This window comes from Rhipicephalus microplus, unplaced genomic scaffold, assembly GCF_043290135.1.
Source record: "Rhipicephalus microplus isolate Deutch F79 unplaced genomic scaffold, USDA_Rmic scaffold_182, whole genome shotgun sequence".
In the NCBI taxonomy this organism is placed as follows: Eukaryota; Metazoa; Arthropoda; class Arachnida; order Ixodida; family Ixodidae; genus Rhipicephalus; species Rhipicephalus microplus.
This window is the reverse complement of record NW_027464753.1, coordinates 146,249-166,855: the sequence shown is the minus strand read 5'-3', so window position 1 is coordinate 166,855 and position 20,607 is coordinate 146,249. Positions and strand designations below refer to the sequence as shown.

General features: G+C 44.5%; 1 protein-coding gene across 2 annotated transcripts in view; it reads left to right on the top strand.

Annotated features, from left to right (window-relative positions):
* The window catches only part of LOC119163182 (WD repeat-containing protein Grip71), a 119,586-nt gene that overhangs the window by 35,676 nt on the left and 63,303 nt on the right, over window positions 1–20,607 (top strand). For both annotated transcript variants that reach the window (XM_075885525.1, XM_075885526.1), the window contains 3 exons: window positions 9,284–9,513; window positions 17,456–17,663; window positions 18,555–18,657. In XM_075885525.1, coding sequence (XP_075741640.1) covers window positions 9,284–9,513; window positions 17,456–17,663; window positions 18,555–18,657 — 541 coding nt within the window. The remainder of the gene's footprint in view (window positions 1–9,283; window positions 9,514–17,455; window positions 17,664–18,554; window positions 18,658–20,607) is intronic.

Sequence of the window (20,607 nt, the reverse complement as noted above, 5' to 3'; positions counted from 1 at the left end):
CAAATCTAGTTTGATAGTTTTTTTTTTTTTACACATCTCTTTGCATTAAACTCCAGGGTCGGCTTAGACTTGAGGATTTTGAAAAACTCCGATTTTCATTGAGAAAAATGGTGCAGAACTAGTGCCACCTAGATGGTATTGTTGCCGTTAGTAGCCGAGCTAACACCTGGCTCAAGTACACACATGAAGCCTCCATTTTGATCTTTGTAGCGATTGTTAAAGCGAGTCGTTTGTCATTTTGAGTAATGCTTCGAATGGTCTGTGTGTGGCGTAGCTCAATGGTGCCAAACAGGCGGTGTCAGTATTCGCAACTTCCATGTACCGTGGTGCCTCTGAGCGGTGGCGGCCGGAAGCTTTGTTGAGATGATTGAAGTTTTGAACCTGTTTCAAACAGAAGATGTTGCTGCTTGTTTTCCCCACGTTTGTGGTCGTTTTGCAACGTTGTGAATGGCCTCAATTTCATCGTGGCCCTTTGAGTTTCTCAAGGTAAAAGCAAAGTTGAAAGAAAAATCTGAGTGGTTTCACTGCAAACCTCGGTGTTCACAGTCTATACGCCAGGAGGCAAAGAAAGCCTCCCGTTCAGATTAGTGACACAAAAAGCCATGAGTGTTTAAGAGGGTTAAATTTAGAAAAAAAATAACTAAGGCCCGTGAATGTATGCATCAGCCATTTTGTGTTCGAGTTTGCAGTCCTTGCGTTTAGTTCGTCCTCTCGACTCGGTCGCTGTGTAAACAGTACCAGAACTAATGAGGAATTTGTTCCGCCTGTTGAATAGTATGAAAGGACCGGTTTCAAAACCTTCATCGCATCATGCCATCCCTGAAGGGTCTGCGAAGAGCCTCCATGACCTTAACACCTGCAGAAATTTGGGTTCGGTATTACTTCCCGATAGCGTGTTTGTTTTCTTTGTTTGTTTTTTCAGCCCTGCACAATGCTATCTTTTGTGCTTCTCTAGCATGGCTACATGGAATAGTAACGGGAACATCACCTCTTAAATGTGAAAATTGCAAATTACCACTAGTTTCGTTTACTGCTTGTCGATTAGTGTTCTGCTGTATTTTTTTTATTCAAGAAAGTGATCTAAAATCATATTGCCAGTAATAGGACATGCATCAGTTGCTGTTTAGCTTCGCTATTGAAAAACAATTTTTTTCGTCTGTTTGTTCTACTTAGTGCTTTTAGGTGAGCTCAACAAGCTGTGTGGGAGAATGCAATGCAAGCAAAACGGTAAGATAAAGCGAGTCTTCCAAAATGTTTCAGATATTACTGAGAAATTTGTACTGAGACTCCCATTATAATATTTTTCCTACATGACAGCTGGCGTTGGGTGCGATAATGCACACCTAGCAATGTGTGTGCCTTATTCAGTTTTGTGCATATTTATCTACCCAATGTGCTATCTTACATTTTTTTACCTAATATAGTATGTTAGCGCTCCCGTGCTTTCTCAAAAACTTGAATCAAAGGGCCACCTAAGCACGAAAAATTGCACTCTTCACCAAACATTTACTTTCCCACATTGTCTCTTAGGGCAGTCATCTCAATGACTGCCATGTTGAATGTACAGTTGCGCCACCTGTAGGTTGTGAAAGTTCTGAATAGTGCAGCTTATAAAAGGAAAGTTATCCTAGCTGCAAAGTAGTCGTCCAACCTTCAAGCCGGGCGGGACTTTAGAGTGTATGAGAAAAATGTGCGTCGCTGGAGGGTCTTCTGCTTGGAACTTTGATTGTGCGCTAAGAAGTGCGCTTGATGGCACCGAGGATTGCGCACTGTTTGAAGACAGTGACAAAGAGGTCGGCAACGACAAGTCTAAATGAGAACGGCATCGGGAAATGCGACATCTCTTATGATGCAAAAAACTAGAAGCAGCGCTAAGAAACAATGACGAAGACGCACAGAACAGAACTAGTGGATGTATGTTTCTCAGATTATTTTTTATGAACCAATTGCTTTGTTTCATCTTTATGTTCAATGAATGTTATCTCCTTGTGAGTGCTGTCATTGCCGTTTCAGTCTGCCTACATTCGCAGTTTTTTATTTCTTATTTATTTTTTCGGGCTTCAGACCTTTGGGGTGTTGGCTTAGAATCGGGGTCGGCCTAGACTCAAGTAAATACAGTATATATACAGACAAAGCTGAACCATTAACGAATAACACGAGAGGTAATCAGATACAAGCAGTACTAGCTGTGCTAATTCTTTTGAATGGGAAGTGTTTCGCTGTGTTTGAAGTAGCTGATGGGCATCAATGCCGGTCGCTTGGACACGAAGCACAGTGTGGCTGGTTGACGTCCTTAACACCAGTCAGCCCTCGTCATGGCGCGGATCATTCCTGCAGCAGCTTGGTAGTTCGAACATCACATTGGTCCCGTCTGCGCACGATAGGTCGGGTCAGACACTTGGAGCGACGTCAGCAACAGTGGGGCTCTTCGATTTTTCACTTCTGGCTAACTGTGGGCTGCTAGAGCCAGCCAGAGTGCACTCGTTTTTCTCGGACTGCTCCGTCCTCCCCTGCGGCGCACTTCTAGTTGGTGTTCGTTTTGCTCAGGTTGGACGGTTCTGGGGACCCACGGGGAGCCCGAGGATCGCCAGATGCTTCCAGGACATTTTAGTCGTGGAATCTCTGGAAGGTTTTGGGCAGGTTTCAAGTTAGCAGACGCCGAAAAGCTACGATACACGCTCTGCGCCATCATTGTGAGGACTCGACGGATTGCAATGTGGGCGCTTGAGGACCGCGCCTTCGCTTGTCATTACGCATGGCGTTATTCTCTAAAGCCTGTCTCGCCTTGCGAGACGAGGCAATTACAGGGTGGCGGCGAGTGTTTGAAGCTACTGTTCATCGCTTTTGTTATGTTTCCTGTGAAGCTTCCTCCTGTGAACAGCCCGGCAAACTGTTGCCTGCTGGCTGCGTCGTACACATGCCTCAAAAGTTATGTACTACACGTTCGTGTGCACGCATAGACAACTTTGGAGTTGTTTTTTTTTTTGTAGTAGTCAAGACCATGGTAGTCGTTTGTGGAGCCATGCCTGTTTTCTGTGCACTTAGCGAAGACGATTGTGGTCGAATTAGCTCGATCCGTCGTATGTTTGTGTGCGCGAACCTCTTAGAACCTCTGCCCTGACTACTCGATTAATCTTCGATGGTGATAGAAGACCCTAGATCGCGACTGTTGGTGATGCTCGCTGGTCGCAAGCAGCATGCGAAGCCACTTCGATCTATAGGCCATCATATGTGGTATAATATTGTTACAGGGATTACAAATACACGGAAGATAGAAAGGAGTGTATTTGCAATATTTACAGATAGATGTGACACCTCGGGGTTGCTCGGATCTCGCGCGCCGAATCCGCTTCTTCTTCATCGATGCATCTACGACGGGGCGGAGCTATGCCCACTGCCTCGTAATATCACCCCCGGCGGACGAAGCGCCGTCACGGTGCCGCTGAGTCAATTAGGACTGGCAGTGAAGTAGCGTTTTAGTCGCGGCACATGGACAACATCAGTAGGTTTTGTGGCAGAAGATGAAGGTGGTTCAACGGCAGTGATGAGGTGGTCGACGTCAGTGACCTTGCGGAGAACGTTGTAGGGCCCGGTGTATCGTGGAAGCAGCTTCTCGCACAAGCCTTCACGTCGATGCGGCGTCCAAAGTAGGACGAGAGAGTCAGCAGGGTAGTCAACGTGCGGTGCCAGTCATCGTAGCGGACTTTTTGTGAGGCCTGAGAAGCAGTGAGGCTAGTGTGCGTGATTTGGCGAGCGACGCGGGCTCGAGAAGCAACGTCCTGAGCATACACCGTTGATTCGGTAGTATCGGAAGGAAGGAGTGTGTCGAATGGCAAGGCAGGGTTGCGGCCGTACAGGAGAAAGAACGGAGAATAGCCGGTGGTGTCATGCCTTGATAAATTGTATGCAAACGTAACGTAGGGGAGCATTGCGTCCCAGTCACGGTGATCAGCAGAGACGTACATTGACAACATGTCTGTAAGAGTTCGGTTGAGGCGCTCTGTGAGACCGTTGGTCTGGGGATGGTAGGCAGTGGTAAGGTGATGTTCAGTAGAGCAGCTACGGAGGATTTCGTCGATAACTTTTGCGAGGAAGCAGCGGCCACGATGCATCAAAAGCTGGCGCGGAGCCCCATGCCACAGAATGACGTCATTCAGTAGAAAGTCTGCAATGTCTGTAGCGCAGCTACTTGGCAAGGCACGAGTTATAGCATATCTGGTCGCATAGTCTGTTGCGACAGCGATCCATTTGTTGCCTGACACGGACGTTGGGAAAGGTCTGAGCAAGTCGAGGCCGACGCGGAAGAATGGTTCCGGGGGAATGTCGATAGGTTGGAGCAGGCCAGTCGTACGGAGAGTAGGACGTTTGCGACGCTGGCAGCGCTCGCAAGCAGCGACATAGCGGCGCACAAATTTATACAGGCCAGGCCAAAAGAACCGTTGCCGCATGTGGTGATAGGTGCGTAAAAAACCTAGGTGTCCTGCCGTCGGAGCGTCATGCAGATTTTGAAGAAATGTGGCACGCAGGTGTCTGGGGATAACCAACAAAAGGTCCGGGCCATCAGGCTTCGTGTTGCGGTGGTACAGAATTTCGTTGCGGAGGACATATTGACGGAGCGAAGGGTCGGAATGTCCTGAAGATACTCGCTCAATGACCGTCTTGAGGGTTGCGTCCCGGCGCTGCTCTGTGCCGATGTCGCGCAAATCGGATATGGCAAGCACACAAGAATCACTCTCATGGACGGCGAGGCTAGCAGGATCCACCGGATAACGTGAGAGACAATCAGCATCTTGGTGTAACCTGCCAGACACCTATAAATTACGTCGAAGTTATACTCCTGGAGACGTAGAGCCCAGCGACCTAGGCGACCAGTTGGGTCCTTGAGCGACGACAACCAACACAGAGCGTGGTGGTCCGTAACAACTGAAAACTCCCAGCCTTACTAGTAGGGGCGAAATTTCGCTACAGCCCAGACCAACGCAAGACACTCGCGCTCCGTTATCAAATAGTTTTGCTCTGCTGTGGAGAGAAGGCGGCTGGCATACGCAATAACACGCGTTTGGCTCCCCTGGTGTTGAGCGAGGACGGCGCCGATGCCATGGGCACTGGCGTCTGTGCGAACTTCAGTCGTCGCGGACGGGTCGAAGTGAGCCAATATTGGTGGTGAAGTGAGCAGCTGAATCAGCGTGGAAAATGCAGCTGCTTCGTCTTGGCCCCACTAGAAGGGCGAATTCTTTTTGAGAAGATCAGTGAGTGGTCGTGCAATTGTAGCGAAATTGCGTATAAAATGTCGGAAGTACGAGCATAAGCCCACAAAACAGCGAACATCTTTGGTAGCAGAAGGAAGAGGAAAGTTTTTGACAGCGCTAATCTTGTCAGGGTCCGGTTGGACGCCAGCAGCACTTACACGATGACCAAAGACCGTGATTTCTCGTCGGCTGAAATTGCACTTTTTCGAGTTCAGCTGGAGTCCCGCTCAACGAACAACGGCTAGAATGGTCGACAGGCAAGTTAGGTGGCTTTCAAATGTTGGAGAAAAAACAATCACGTCGTTGAGGTAGCAAAGGCAGATGGACCATTCATAACCACGGAGGAGAGAGTCCATCATGCGTTCGGACGTTGCCGGGGCATTGTACAGTCCAAAAGGCATAACCTTAAACTGATAAAGGCCGTCTGATGTGACAAAGGCACTTTTTTTGCGGTCTAAGTCGTCGACAGAAATTTGCCAATAGCCCGAACGCAGATCTATTGATGAGAAGTATCGCGCGCCATGAAGGCAGTCAAGGGCGTCGTCGATTCGGGCAGCGGATATACGTCTTTGTGGGTTATCTTGTTCAAGGCACGGTAGTCAATGCGAAATCTCCAGCTGCCATCCTTTTTTTTTGACAAAAACAACAGGTGGTGCGCCCATGGACTTGAAGAGGCCTCTATGACTCCTTTGGAGAGCATCTTCTCGACTTCTCGTATGACCTGGAGTTCGGACTGGGAAACACGATATGGTCGCCGTCTAACAGGACTAGCATCGTCGGTATGTATTTGATGACGCATGACCGACGTTTGACCTAAAGGGCGGTCATCGATGTCGCAAATATCTCGGTAGGTGGTTAGAACGTGGTGGAGTTGCGCAGCCTGATAGGGCAGAAGATCAGGGGCAATCATCATCGTGATTTCATCGGTAGGTGCGTTTGCTCGGCTGGCTGCAATAGGGGACGAGCAGCCTTCAGGGTCTAATGCCACGATGTTACATGCATCAAGTGGGGAAACATGGCCTAATGAAGTGCCTTGTGGGAGAACTTGGGTCGAACTACTAAAGTTGAGGAGCGGAAGCTGGACGATAGTCACGATGGTATGCGGCACAGCAACACTTCACGCCAAGAGCACATCCACTAATGGGGACACTATGTAGTCACCGTCAGGAAAAGCTGGTAATATCGTTGAGGCCGCAAACGTGGTGGCTTGCGGTGACAGCTGAACATAATCAACAGCGCACAATCGGTGTGACGGTGAGGACGGCACAGCCCCAAGTCGAGGCAGTTCAAGTTGGAGAACGCCGGTTGCACAGTCGATGAGAGCGGCATTAGTGGACAAGAAATCCAATCCAAGAATCAGGTCATTGGGGCACTGCTCAATAACTGCAAAGAGAACAGATGTGGGGTGATCGGGGATTGTGATGCGTGCTGTGCAATATTATACGATACAACGAAAAAAAAAAGAGAGAATGAATTCAGAAATGTATACATCCTTTCGTTACCCATTTCATTGTTGGCTTTGTCTTGTTTCACCTCTTCATAATAATGCCGTGCAGTACAGTATGTACTATATATGACCTAGTAGGTCAAATCAAAGCTGATATACATGACATTTGTTAAGTGCCACTTAGGACTGGAAAACAGGCCCGGGCGAGTTCCAAAACGAGTCAAAAACATGTCATGCATAAGTTTATTTTAAATACAATGCCCACTCGTGGTACCGATACCTACGCATGTCTAAACTTTCAACAAAAATGTAAATTGGTCAACGTGTGTTTGCGTCGCATCCTACGCGATAGCTGAGCAACGTATCCTCGAGCTCCTTAGGGGACACGATCACTTTCGCACGATTTCGTGTCGTGTTGTGCAGTGACTGATACACGTACTAAAAAGATGTGAGCTTTTTAATTCGTCAGCGTCGTGGCAGCTCACCTTGCATCGTTCTTGAGGAGGCGTGCGCCAGCCGGCGGTTTCGTTTGCGGATGCGTCGAGCGATCGTGTGAGCGTACGAAGTCGTACTCTAAATGTGTACGCTTGAGGATATTATTTCAGCTTTTTGGAGAGCTTAGCTACGTATTTCCAAGCGGACAATGCAGACAAAAATCAACGTGCACGTGGCACAGTGCTTCCTTAGCTGCCACGACGGTAGAGTTTGTTTACGTTTACGCTGGCTATCCTAGCTTTTAATTTTGCCATCTTTGGGCAGCTTCGGGTTGTCTAGGGTTCCCCACACACGTGACCACGACGTTATTTCCTGTCCAGGCTGGATCTGGCTGACTGACCTCTGGCTAGCTCTGGTTGCCAGAGAGCTGCCATAGGCCTGAAAATCGAAGAGCCCCAGTGGTCCACAGCCCATGGAACACGACCTATCACTGTGAATGACAATGAGGACAACGGCATTTCGCCTGATCTCTGGGCCAGCTGCCCAGCCCGAATGCAGGCCTTGGACTTCGAGGTTGCCCAGCGGTTAAGAATGCCAGCCAGAAGCCCTGCATATCACATGGTCCCTGGGCCAGTCCCCAGCCGGAATGGTAGAGCGCCTGGAGGGCGTCGCTTAGTTCTCTGGACCAGACGTTCAGCTTAGAACCATTGGTCCTTGGCCGCTTCACTTTCTCGAACATCAACACGCTTGTTGTGACACGCGTCGCATGCGGGCACACTTCGTTTTCCTCGTTGACTCAGCACGGCGACCACTTAATTGTTTTTTCATGCCTCTATCATTACACCGAAACACAGTAATAAACGAAGTCACAAGTACGTTAAAAGCTTGTGAGTGTGAAGACTAGGCAAATTAGTGTACTACGCTCAAACCTTGATATAACAAACCCAGATATAATGGACTATCAGTTATAACAGAGTGAATGAAAAATACTCATGCAATATATTGTTAGAAATATACCTTTATGACAAATTTTAGGATATAATGAACCTATTTTTGTAGAAGATGCAGCTTTGTTATAAAAAGGTTTGAGTAATATTGATTATTCTCACGGCGTCTTCCAGTTCATGTCGTTACGAGCGTGCTGCGACCTACCACTGTGAAGGCTCTCAGTGTCAGTACTCGGAGCCAGGCAACCTGGAAAGTGCCGCACGACTGGCCTGCAGTAGCATGCGGAACACGCTTCCCGTTGTGCAGTGGTCTCTTCCCCCCCTCCCTTGCTGGCCTTCCTCTAAGAGGCACTAAATGCGGCTGTCGGAGACACTCTCAACCTTGGAGGTGCACTCTCCTCCTCGTAGGCCTATAAAAAGCCGGCCTAGCTAGCGTCAAAGCTGCTTCCTCATCCACGTTTTGTACATACGTTGTAAATATAAGTGTTTTGTTTCCTTCTGGCTGCACTTTTTCTTGCCACTGCCTGGATTCTCCCAGCCCATCGTTGGCTTTCGCAACCCGCTACCCAAGAGACTGTCGGGCCTCTCACAACAGCGTGTTTCGGTGTTCACTATGCCAGATTTAGCCATGGCTACCTCGCAAATCACTCCCCTTTGCAAGTATGTCTGTGCTAGTGAGTCGTAGTGCTTGCTTCTGGGCGCCGTTCGAGATCACAGCAGATACCCCTGTTTCAATTTAACGATTGCGAGAATAGAAAGCCATGAAACGCTTTTATAGAGTGCACGGGCAGCGCAGGGACAGCTTGCGGAAAATAGCGCCTTCAACCACCAAAGTTGAGTGAAGTGCCACAAAGAAGCTGTTTCCAAATAGTGTACGTGTACGTCCACTGTGAAAGGCAAATCAACCAAACTTTTTTTTTTCATTACCGCTATTGCTCAACTTGTGAAAATTTTTATAAAACTTTCCCTGAATAATATATGCACCCCCAACTTTGCTCCGATTTTTCAAAGAAAAGAAGTGTGTTCATTACGCGAGTAAATGCGTTATTGTTAGGAATGAACATTTATAACAAATTTCTGGATATCATAAGCTTATGTTCGTGTAAAATGCAACTTTGTTATAATGGGGTATGAGTGTATTTGCACACCCCTAGTTGATTCGCATCTTTTAGCAGAGTCTAAGCCCTAAGTCACTCTTTTGTCAGGCCGTGGTTGGGCTGCAGTGGTCGAGCCACAGCAGGTTCAAGCTGGTGACCACCTCGATGGACGGCTACCTGTGCATCTGGGACAGCAGCACGAGGTGCTTGAAAAGTAAGCACGCTGTGCACCATTTCACAGGTTCCAGCTGCCTGTCGCTGTCGCCTGTCAACGAGGCGCTGGCTGTGACGGCCGGCTACGACAGATGCCTGGTACTCTTCGACATGCTGACCACCACGTACGTGTGTGCCATGTCCATCACAGTCCTCTTTCTCGAAGCGGTTGAAACGAATTCACATTTCAGCCACCTGGTATGAGACAACATGGACGAAGAACGGAGATAAACAAGTGCAAAGCCTGTATTGTTGCAGTGAAGTCCTTCATGGCCACGATTTGGGGACAACATTTGTGCGCATTATCATCCGCGTCAGTGCAGCTGCTGTAGAATGATGCATTTCGAGGTGAATTAAGCACCCAGAGTTGTGTGAGAGTCTGTCAGGGCTGCAGCAGCAGAACCACTTGTACTCACCTGATTAATCTGTATGCTCCCATTAATCTGGATTAATCTTATTTTCGTGCCAAGCTGCATCAAAGCGGTGACATTTGTCAATACTGCGCCTAGCTGCACCGACATGCCAGACCAGTATCGAAATTGGCAGTTTCGCTAATGTTAGCTAGAAATAAGCGCCGTGTGGGCCACCTGCCGTTTGTACTATCAGCGGCAAGTAAAACCCGAACAGCAGCAAGCCTTTGCGATAATGGTGCATGCCGTCCATTTATCACTATGGACAGGCACACATATATGTATGCACAGAACAGCCGAACAAGATGCGCGTGTCTATGGTGATAACTGGACGGCATGCACTACACTATTGCAAATGCTTGCATCTGTTTGGGTTTCATTTGACGCTGATAGTACATATTCAATACAATCCAGAAGTGCAAGAAAGCTGTTGGTGTGCTTTCTATTAAGAGCCCAAGAACTTTATTGTTCTTTTTTTTCTGCTGTTTGCAATGCTTCTCTAAAGACATTTGAATAATAAAGCAAAAGCTCTGCATCTGTGATGGGTGTTTTCGGTGGAAACGTTTTTCATGCTTTTATGGTTTTGGTCCTGGCTGTCAAATATGATAGTCCGGTGTCAAGGCGTCGTCGAGAGATGTCTCCTTTTGCATTACTTTGTGGACATACTTAACATTGTGTCTCTGTGTCTGACATAAACAATTTCAAAAATAAAATTGAAATTTGCCTGCCATCAAGCTCGCCCTATATTTACGAAATGCTCCCAAGTATTAAGTCTCGATTATACGGGTGTGGCCATAAATATTTTTTATGCGGGAGTAAGCCCTATGTGAAAGGCAAAAGGAAAAGACAGCTGTTCTAAAATTTTCTGGCCTAGTTCCATCCGGTCTTCCGGAAAAACATATTAACATAAGGAGGGCGCTACAAGTACAAGCTTTTATGGCCCACGAGACACGGCAAATTTTTTTTTATTAACTACACACATGTGCAAGCACCTGGTAGTCACAAATACTACTGGTATGTTCACTGATGCAAAGAAAGATTTGCTGGCAAACATTCAGTGCTGTCTGGGATGTTTCTGCAGCTCTTGGAAACAATAAAAACGTACACGACTACATTTTTAGGCAGGTTCACCTTTGTAGTGCCTGTCAAATGCAGTTCAAGGTGGTCCTAAGACTCGAACTTGTATTGAGGTAGCGGAGGGGATATTAAAGTAGCAGAGCTTTTCATGCAGTGTGCACGGGTTAGCTAATGTTGAACGGATTGCATATACTTTTGTTTTCTGTTCTAAAAGCAATCTTTTTTTGTTGTGCTGTTTCGAATTTCTCAAATAGATTAGTCTGAAGAACTTAATTCAGCAATTAAAAACATTGTCATATTTCGTATGTCTCCTGGAGAAAAGATCTATTCTCAAAGGATTTTGTGGGATAAGCACATGTCAGTATCGAGTTGCTGGTCATAATTCTTTCAGGCTTTGCACTCTTTAGTGTGCACACCTCGCAGGGACTCTCTCACATTTGTTTGTACTATTCACCTTATTTAATTTCATTCGTTTTCTGCACCAAGAAACTGTTGAAGCAAGGAAGTTGGGGATATTCGTTATAAACTTCAGGCCCCGTGCTATGTAACAATGTTTGGCTCGCATGTTCTCAAGAGCCTTATGGACCGATTGGCAGCATTTTCTGATAGGGCTGAAAAAGTGTTGCAGGGCCCCTTCAGGTATTTTGGCTAGGAAGTGGCCGTATGTTTTGTTCACTTGTGCTTGGAGCATGTTGTGTGAATCGGTTTGTGGACGTAACAGAGCGCAATTACGTCAAATTTCTTAAATAACCGAATGCACTCCACCAACGTTAACTTGTGCATTCCATAGACCTACTAATGACAGCTTCTCATATGAACGTGGTTGCAGTGGCATCGTGAACATTTAGCATTTCTGGCTTTGCGTTGCCTGTCACTGTCTCCACTGGACCTACTCTCCCATTGAAGTAGGCTTTACTGTAAGTCCGTGGAATTCAGTTATTAGATAGTAAGGGACACATGGCCTTGGCACTAAGCTAGTTATCAACTACGGTGAAATGACGAGCAAGTGCCCCCCGACCTTTTTTTGGTGATCTGAAATAAGCGTCCATGATGGAGCAAGCACTGCCCTAAAGCCTCCCCTCCTATGCAGCCATTTTTTTTTTCAAGACGAGCATTGCTTGTGTAAAAAGAACCTCAAGAATGAACGGCCTGAATGCGTATCTGATGTTGTTTATTAAATTCTTTGTCATGTAAATGAAAAGTCACAGTTTCATCACAAGGGCGAAGCAATGAATGCGGTAGCAACAACTTGGAATGTAATTCTGAGAACGGCAAGCTGATCGAAACGTGCAGCGCGCTGCTCACACATAGATGATGCACGAAAACAACATACACAAGTTGTGAGCTCCCATACAAGATGTTAATTGGAGAAGAAACAAAATATACAACATTCAGTTGTTATGGTATCTTTAGTAAGAAAAAAAAAAGCACAGTGCAAAAAAACGAAAGTAGAAAATACTTATATGTTTAGCAAGGCAAAAAAGAAAACTTTCAAAAACAAACAAGCGCAAGTTGTAATACAAAACGTAAGAACAATGTAACATGTAGCAATTGTTATCGCTACATTAAAAAGCAGTTGCTAAGATGAAAATAACTGTTGCAAAAAATATTTCTTTACTTGGTTTTTGAATGCATGTTCTGTGGTTGATGATTTTATTACGTAAGGAAGGGAATTCCGCAGCTTGTTTCCTGTAAGTGTGGTAGTGAACTTGCTGTAGTTTGTGCGAACTTTATGCTATGTTCACACTACGGTCGTAACGTGCGTAACAACTCGTTTGGCGTATCGAACGCAACGGCTATAAAAAGCGTTACCGCAGTTATGTCGATACCTTTGTTCACATTTACAGCTACGTACATTACGATTTTTACGATAGGCCAATCATATTTGTCGCTGTAGAATCGACATCACTAGCGGTCCAATATGGCTCCCATCAACACGCGAGCGCTGGCCGAGTTGGAAGAAATTCCAAATGAAGACAGTACGGCAGGCAGCGCGGAACAACTTTTTACGCACGTTGCGAGCAAACAAAGCCAACCTAATCGTCACCGCGGAATGGCGAAGTAGCACTTCCCGCGCCGGCAGCTACCGCCATCGCCGCCGCGATGCTGCTGCAGCCGGGAGGACGGAAGTCCCGTCAGGTCTCGTGACCGGTTGTTGAAAACCGAAAGCTGATCGGTCATTGGCTGTGTCATAACGGTCGTAGTATCCAGTCGTAAAAGTTGCCTAGCCTTTAACACTCTCACCCACGATTTATGCGTTTGTTGCGAACGTTGGTACCTTTACGTTCACAGTCTGAACTAGACGCATACGCTTGTTGTGCTTCCGCTTACGCGTGTTATAAAAAATCGACGCCTTACGACCGTAGTGTGAACATAGCGTTAGGCAGAAGGCGGTTATGAAGCTCGGAAAACCTAAAAATATTTTTCTTTACAAGGCTTTCCACGACAACGCCATCTATATGCACATTACCGTGAAAAAGCCTATACGTCACAACTGATAACTTCAGCTGAAAGAGGTGATTAAGAGGATGTATATTTAAATTCTGATAAAGTGGCATTGCATTGGTTAAAAAATGGCTGAAAGTCATGAGTCAAAGTACTTGATTCTGTAGGCGTTGTAGTTGGTTGAAGTGGGTCAAATATGAGTTACCCCAGGCTGATATGCATTAAGATAAATGGCTGTGAATATATGCATGATAAAGGGAGGGGATTATGCGTCGCTGAAAATATGAACGAGTTTTGATTATGGCGTGTATTCCAAAGGTTATCTTGCGAATGAGTGACTACGCATGAAGATTGAATTTCATGTGCCGGTCAAGAACTACAGCGAGAAACGTTGTACTGTCGGGCATGGGAATTAAATTATCGTCCAGATGCACAGATATAGATTTTGAAAGTACCGTCGGGAAGGAATGAAAAACTATAAAAACGGTTTTTGATGGATTAATTCTTAACATGTTCATTCGACACCAGGAACTTATATTATGTAGATCCAAGTTAATGTTTCGTTTTAGCTCATCGACATTATTAGCCTAAGTAAAAATGGTCTGTCATCTGCATATAAGATACAGTCTGTAGCGGTCAAAACATTAGGTAGATCAATAATAAATAGCAAAAAGAGTAGCGGGCCAAGAATCGAGCCCTGAGGAACACCTTGATTTACTTTCTTAGCTGCTGAAACTTTACCGTCAATCTGAACAACTTGAGTGCAATTGCACAGATAACTAGATATAAATTGAAGTGCGGGGCCAGTTATGCCATACGATTCAAGTTTATGTGTAAAATATTTGTGATTAATTGTCAAAAGCTTTTGTTAAATCTATGAATACGCCACCAACTACGAAGCCTTGGTCGATTGCCCCCTTTTATTTAATCGGTGAAGGTTAGAAGTTCAAGCTCAGTGGAATAGCCAGGCCGTAAGCCGTACTGTTTAGATGTCAACAGGTTAAACTTTGCCAGGTAGGCTATTAATCTTGTATGCATAAGACGCTCGATTGTTTTGCTGAAAAATGGAAGAATACAAATGGGCCTATAATTACTCAGAAGTTTGCGATCACCATTTTTGGGAACAGGTGTTATTCTACCAACATTTAGGGAGAAATATGCCTGCTTTTAAACATCTTGTTAACAATATCTGCAATGACAGGGGATAGCTCACTAGAGACTAACTTGATGTGACTAACCAGGTCCCGTGGACTTGAGTTAAGTTATAACGCGAAGAACTTCCTCTGCACTCGTAGGTCGCAAGAAGAAAGAATAAGGTTGGCGAGATAATGTTGGTAATGAGGGATTTCTCAGAGATTCACAGGTGCTGCTAAAATACTCACTGAACGCATTGGCGGTATCAGTTAGATGGCTGTATATTTCTGCTTCAGTTCTAATTTTCGTTATCTGCTCACGACATTTATTATTTAAGAATTCATTTATGACCTGCCAGTTGCGCCTCGTATCATTGCCATTATCCAAATTTTTTTTCTGAAAATATTCTTGTTTTGCACATTTAAGTGCGGCTGCAAGCGTGTTGGAATATTTCTTGAAACGATTTTAAGTTCAGAGTTAAATGGCTCACAAGTCACTCTTTTGTGAAGCTGGTTTTTCTTCAAGATACCTCGAAGTAGCGCCCTTGTAACCTAAGGTTTTCTGGGATTACTAATATGGCGAGCCATGATATGTACCGTGGTGCATTCAATTATACATTGTGTAACTGTAGTCAAAAATAACTGATAAACCTTTTCAGCACAGGATTCACTTATTACGACGGTCCAGTCAATTCATTGTATCATAGATATGAATTTTTGAGAATTGAAAAATATTCTCTCTTTGTTTTCTTTACACTTGCAATTTTCTGTGCCCAAAGTCAGGAATAAAGGGTAATGATCTGTTATGCTGTGCTCAATGACTCCTTCTGTATTGTGTGTAGCAAAATGGGTAATATGTGGTCAATTAACGTATTAGACCCTGCTATGTCACATCTGGTCGGAGTGGTTATTAAAGATTCAAAGCCGTAGCCATGTAAACACCCGAGATAATCAGAACATGACTGACTAGTAGGGTCGATATTGTTTACGTTGATGTCTCTTCAGATGATGATATTTTTGTTTTCGTTCGTAATAATGTGCTACAACTTATCGAACTGAAAACAGAACTCGGACTGTGAAGATGCTGGTGAACGATAAATGCACCCTAATACTGTGTTCTGGCCATTAACTGAGAAAACACTCATCAAATTCTACCCATACGGATTCACAGGACATATTAGAAATTGTAACGTCATTGCGGCGTTTGTATGACAATGACAATTTAATAAAAACCGCGGATCCTCTGCCCCGTGGTGTAGCACGATAGCAGTACTCTGCATTGTACCGTGATAGCGCATACAAGTTTCTGTCGTCTTCGATAAACCCAGCCAGTTTATGTTCATTCATCTTGTAATGTGCAGAGTACTACTTACAGGTACACCAGGCATGAACGAACAATGTGCATTCTTGACGCAGCCTATGGCGCGAAAATAACACACGAGAGAAGGACTTGCGCTTGTCCTTCTCTTGTGTTATTTTCGCGCCATAAGCTACGTCAAGAATGAACCAACCTGCCCAACAAGTCACTCTGCTATAATATAGTGCATGATGGTTATCCGCTCTTTCGGTTTAACACTGGTTTGCTTCTCAATACTCGGCACTAGGCTTGTGTAAATATTAGAGAAGTGATGACACTTCCTGTAAGGTTGTTTGTGCAGCGTGGTGCACGTGTCTTGCGCAGAAGCCGTATTTTGGGTTCACAATTATTCAGTGGTAAATATTATTAAGTGGTAAATCGCGTTGTGTTCGCGATCTTTGATCACCACTATCATCATCATGGTTAGGTTGGTAGTGCCGGCGGTGACCTCTGGTGGCAAGCCTTGGTGGCGGCACGAGAGAATTGAGCGAGTCTCTTTTGCATGTTGCGTTTAGCGGGGACGGTTGTCTCTGGCAGTGTGTCCCTGGTGCACGGCACCACGGGCCGTCTGCCAGGGGCCCCCGTGGTGAATCAGACGTTGGCGATGCCGCCTTGTGTTTGTTATGCTGTTGAGTGTTGCATAGTTATGTGTAAGCTTGTTTTAGCATATTTGAGCACAATTGATGTATGACTACTTGGCTGACAATATCGCCGTTCTAAAAGCAGTTAAATAAATGTGTATTGTGTGGTTTGTTCCGATGGCGTCTGCTGTGTCCGTTCACTTCAAAAGCGTGGCGCTTTCCACATCGAGACCCTACAATATTCAAATGCTTCGAATATTCAAACAAATTATGCACTGTTTGAATTTGCTTCAAATCGAGTTTAAATTATTGAAAATTTCGAATTCTTTGAAATGAATGAGTAGGTGCATATTAATCTATATATACGTTTTGTAAAGCTGGTTTTGCTGCAATAAAGGGCTACTAAGCAGTAAAAGCACCTTCTCAAGCATATATTCGTTTTTATGCAATTTCTTTTAAAAGTTGTTTCACTGCAGTGAATTGATGCCAAATTGTGAAAACACTTACCAAGGGAAAATCCGCACTGCTGCGAAGCCCCACTTCAAGGTTAGATTAAAATGTTATCCTCCCATTGATTTATTTTTAAAATCTTGTTTGAAATCTAGCTTGAAAGCTCATTTTACCGACCTATATACTGCAAGTACAGCAAATTTTAAAACATTGCATATTTTACAGCCTATCACTTGCATTCTACCAAAAGTCGAATCCTGCTACAATTCCAAGTTGTCTCCACTTCCTTTGATACGAAAAATTGGCATTTGCACAGGCCTCACTTCAATTTAAAAAAAAATGTTATACTGGTTAGTTAGGTCGTGACAAGTATTCCTATTTTTCTTTTTAATATGAGTTATATATATCTACTATTCGAATTCGATTCGAAGTTATTCAACCTAAAGCATACTTTAGTTCGAGTTCGCTTTGAACCTAAAATTCACTATTTGCACAAGCCTTCTCGGCACATGACAAGATGAATGGTGAACCTCAGTGCTACACTGTTGTCATTTTTTAGCAGGTCCGGCATCAAAACTGACCTACATAACTGTTTCATGTGCCGCGTTGTGCAGTAAGGAGGCAAGTGTGGCCACACCGGAGACCCTGGAATCGGTGGCATTTCTGCCCGATGGGCAACGTGTCCTGGCTGGAGGCACGTCTGGGCGTGTTTACCTCTACGACCTACGCAACACCAGACAGACTCCGCCCAGCGTGTTTAACGCCCACTCCAAAACGGTCTTGGCTGTGGCCACCATGCGAAACCAGGAAGTGGAGGCAGAGGTGAGGATGTTCAACTGGAACGCATAGGAATAATCATGGTGGTATTGAGATGTTAAACCCCAGATATTATTATTATTAACCTATATGGGTAAAAGAAACTTATATTCTTTAGTTTATAAAGTTAAAATTTAAAAACTTTGACCTGACGTTTCAGGGCTGATTCAATCTCTTCTTCAGGGGTGACTGTTTGGCCTGCTCCAAAATAAGCTACTTTTTGTTGGTGGTGTCCCCCTACCCAATGTTCTTCTTCTCGTCGTTCCTTTTTTGCTGGGGTGTTTTTGTCACTGGATCCACAGACCGTGCACGTATACATTTTATTAGGTTCCAGTTGATCGTTTAATATTTCCATGTGTTGTTTGAATATTCCAGAACTCTAAAAACTTGTCTTTTTGTGGGGCTACCATCTGTGTCAAAGACTCGGGCATCGTCGAAACTGATACGACCCTGCGAGTTGATTGTGCATCTCTTTACTAGCAACAGCACCATTTCGCTACAACGCACACATGCAGCACTGAACTCTCAACTGATTTATTACTTCAAACGCAAAGCCTTCTTTGTGGCACGCATTGAAACGACAGAAAGATAACATGACGAAAGGAACCGATGAAAGATGTTGTGACCACTGGTTGCTAAAAAAGATGCGTCGTCAAAAATTCTTAAACCACTCAGTACGCCCTCGATATACAAAAGAAGTGAAAAAAATTATATGTCCGATAACAGCAAACATATTCAAGCCAGAGAAGCCAAGGCAGCCACGCAAGAAAAGATAAAAAAGAGTAGAGCATTGGTGTCACCTACAAAACGGAGACTGGGGACATTTGTCAGTGCGTTATTTTAGCTTGTCTCAGACAGTAGGTGCCACACTTCGAAACAGGTGGCGTTTGCACGCAGATGATGGCATTTGTGAAGGCCTGTGCGAGCGAAGCGGCCACCACCACCTCTTATCAGCCCCGGCAGGAACTCTGTCCTCCCATCCGGTTTTCCCTCGATTCCGGTGAGTGCGGCGTGCACGACGTGTCAAATATTGTGGAGCGTGAGTTCTGCTCTAGGGAAATTTTCACTTGATTCTCTCCGACCATGCAACTAAAAATCTTAAAAGTGTAAAAATGTAAAATAGATATACAGCTATACAGATAATTGTTTCACTTTTCATAGAACCAAGAAAAATGTCTTAACATAGTGTCGAATTACGAAGGATTCTAAGAAAATCACGAATAAAAGTGTGCTGATTCTGTATGCATTTGTTTAACAAATGATTCTTCAAGTCTTATTATTTTTTATAAATAATAAGACTTATTGTTGCGCTAATCGAACAGCACACGTGTAGCATTTCCAGCTTACAAATCTGTTAATTTCTTGTGTATTTCGTTGCTGCAGCCTTGTATTGGAACTATTCTTACCTTTTTTGATGGACTTGTTTCTTTGGTTTATTTCTTCTTTTTGTTACTACAGCTTGTAATATAGGCGTGATTATGCGTAAAGTTGGGCAATTATTCTGTCTTTGTGTGCATATGTTCTTATTTGTTCTTCCTCATGAATCAAGCCTGCAGATTCACATGTTTCTTGTACACACATATGTATGCCCTCCTGCTATGCTCTCGGATGAGAGTGGCAGTATTGTAAATAAATAAATAAATAAATAAATAAAAGCATTGTACCACACACTGCAATTATAGTCTTGCAGCATCCTTCACTATGTGGTTTGAGTGCATAACCAAATCTCAATCTCTGATGGGCTTTTTTTACCTGCCCTTAACCGTTATGATTTTTAGGTTTCTACTGTTTCTGATTTTGGGTAACTACTGTTTTAAAAGTTTGCATTGAATAGTCTTCTTCTAGAAAGTAAGTCTTTCCCGTTAAGGGGTACTGACACAAAGTTTCGCGGATGAGATAGCCTTTGGGATTAGTTCCCGTGAACATGCGTGAACCATCTGCAAAATATCAACAGCGAGTAGCTTGGAAGGCATATTACAGCAATTTTCAAGTCAGAATTTTGAATGTACTGACTCTGTCTAAAGGGACCCCCTGGGGACTCCCTTACTTACTCCTCGTCATCACTCTGCCGTCAATAAAACAAGTTGTGATTATGTCATAGCTGCCTTTTCTTTTTTTTTGCCGCGATTGTTCCAGCAGTTTATACAATTGCGGCGCACACGTTTTAAGTTTTGTGTTTGGCAACACTTCAGTCCTGATGGCTATTAGAAAGGAATTCTTGATGTGGACCGGGGGGAAATGCGTCACAGCTTTGTGTGATGACGCGTTCGAGGGCTGAACACACTACGTGGCAATAGTTGCACCCAGCGGCGTCTAGTTTTTGGAGCTCTCTCAAACCAAAACTGAAACTGGTCTATAATGAGGGGCCTGTAAATAATTATCTGTCACGTACTGCACCAAACAATGTGTTGTGTTGTGTCTAACCGGCCCCCAGCAACACATTGCGGCAAAAAAAATGCGAGCCCAATTTTTGTGCCAGTACCCCTTCAAAAAAAAAAAGGGGAAAAAAAACCCCTTAAGTAAAATTGTTGTAGAGAAGGTTATTTTAAATTACAGTGAAATCTCGGTATGGTGAACTTTAGGGGACTGCGGAAATTCGTTCGTTATTTTGAAAGGTCGTTATAGTGAACACTCGAAAATTAACCATAAATACTTATTTTTCACCGACCAAAACAACTTACCTTTACAATGGTGAGACTCGTTTCACGAGAAAAAAACGCAGACACAAGTAAACACCAAAAAATGCACGTTTACTTTAAAAAGTGATTTCTTTCTTTTTTTGACGCCAGCAGCATAAACTTTGCAGCGCGAAAGCCTCCAGCTCATCCTAATTCCTGCGGTGTGATTCGGTTCTTTGGTCACAACAGCCTGCTTTTTGCCTTCCAGTTACCGAAGAATATCTATTGTCTCGCTTAGCGAAAACTCCTTTCGCTTCTTCGTCGTAAGCAGA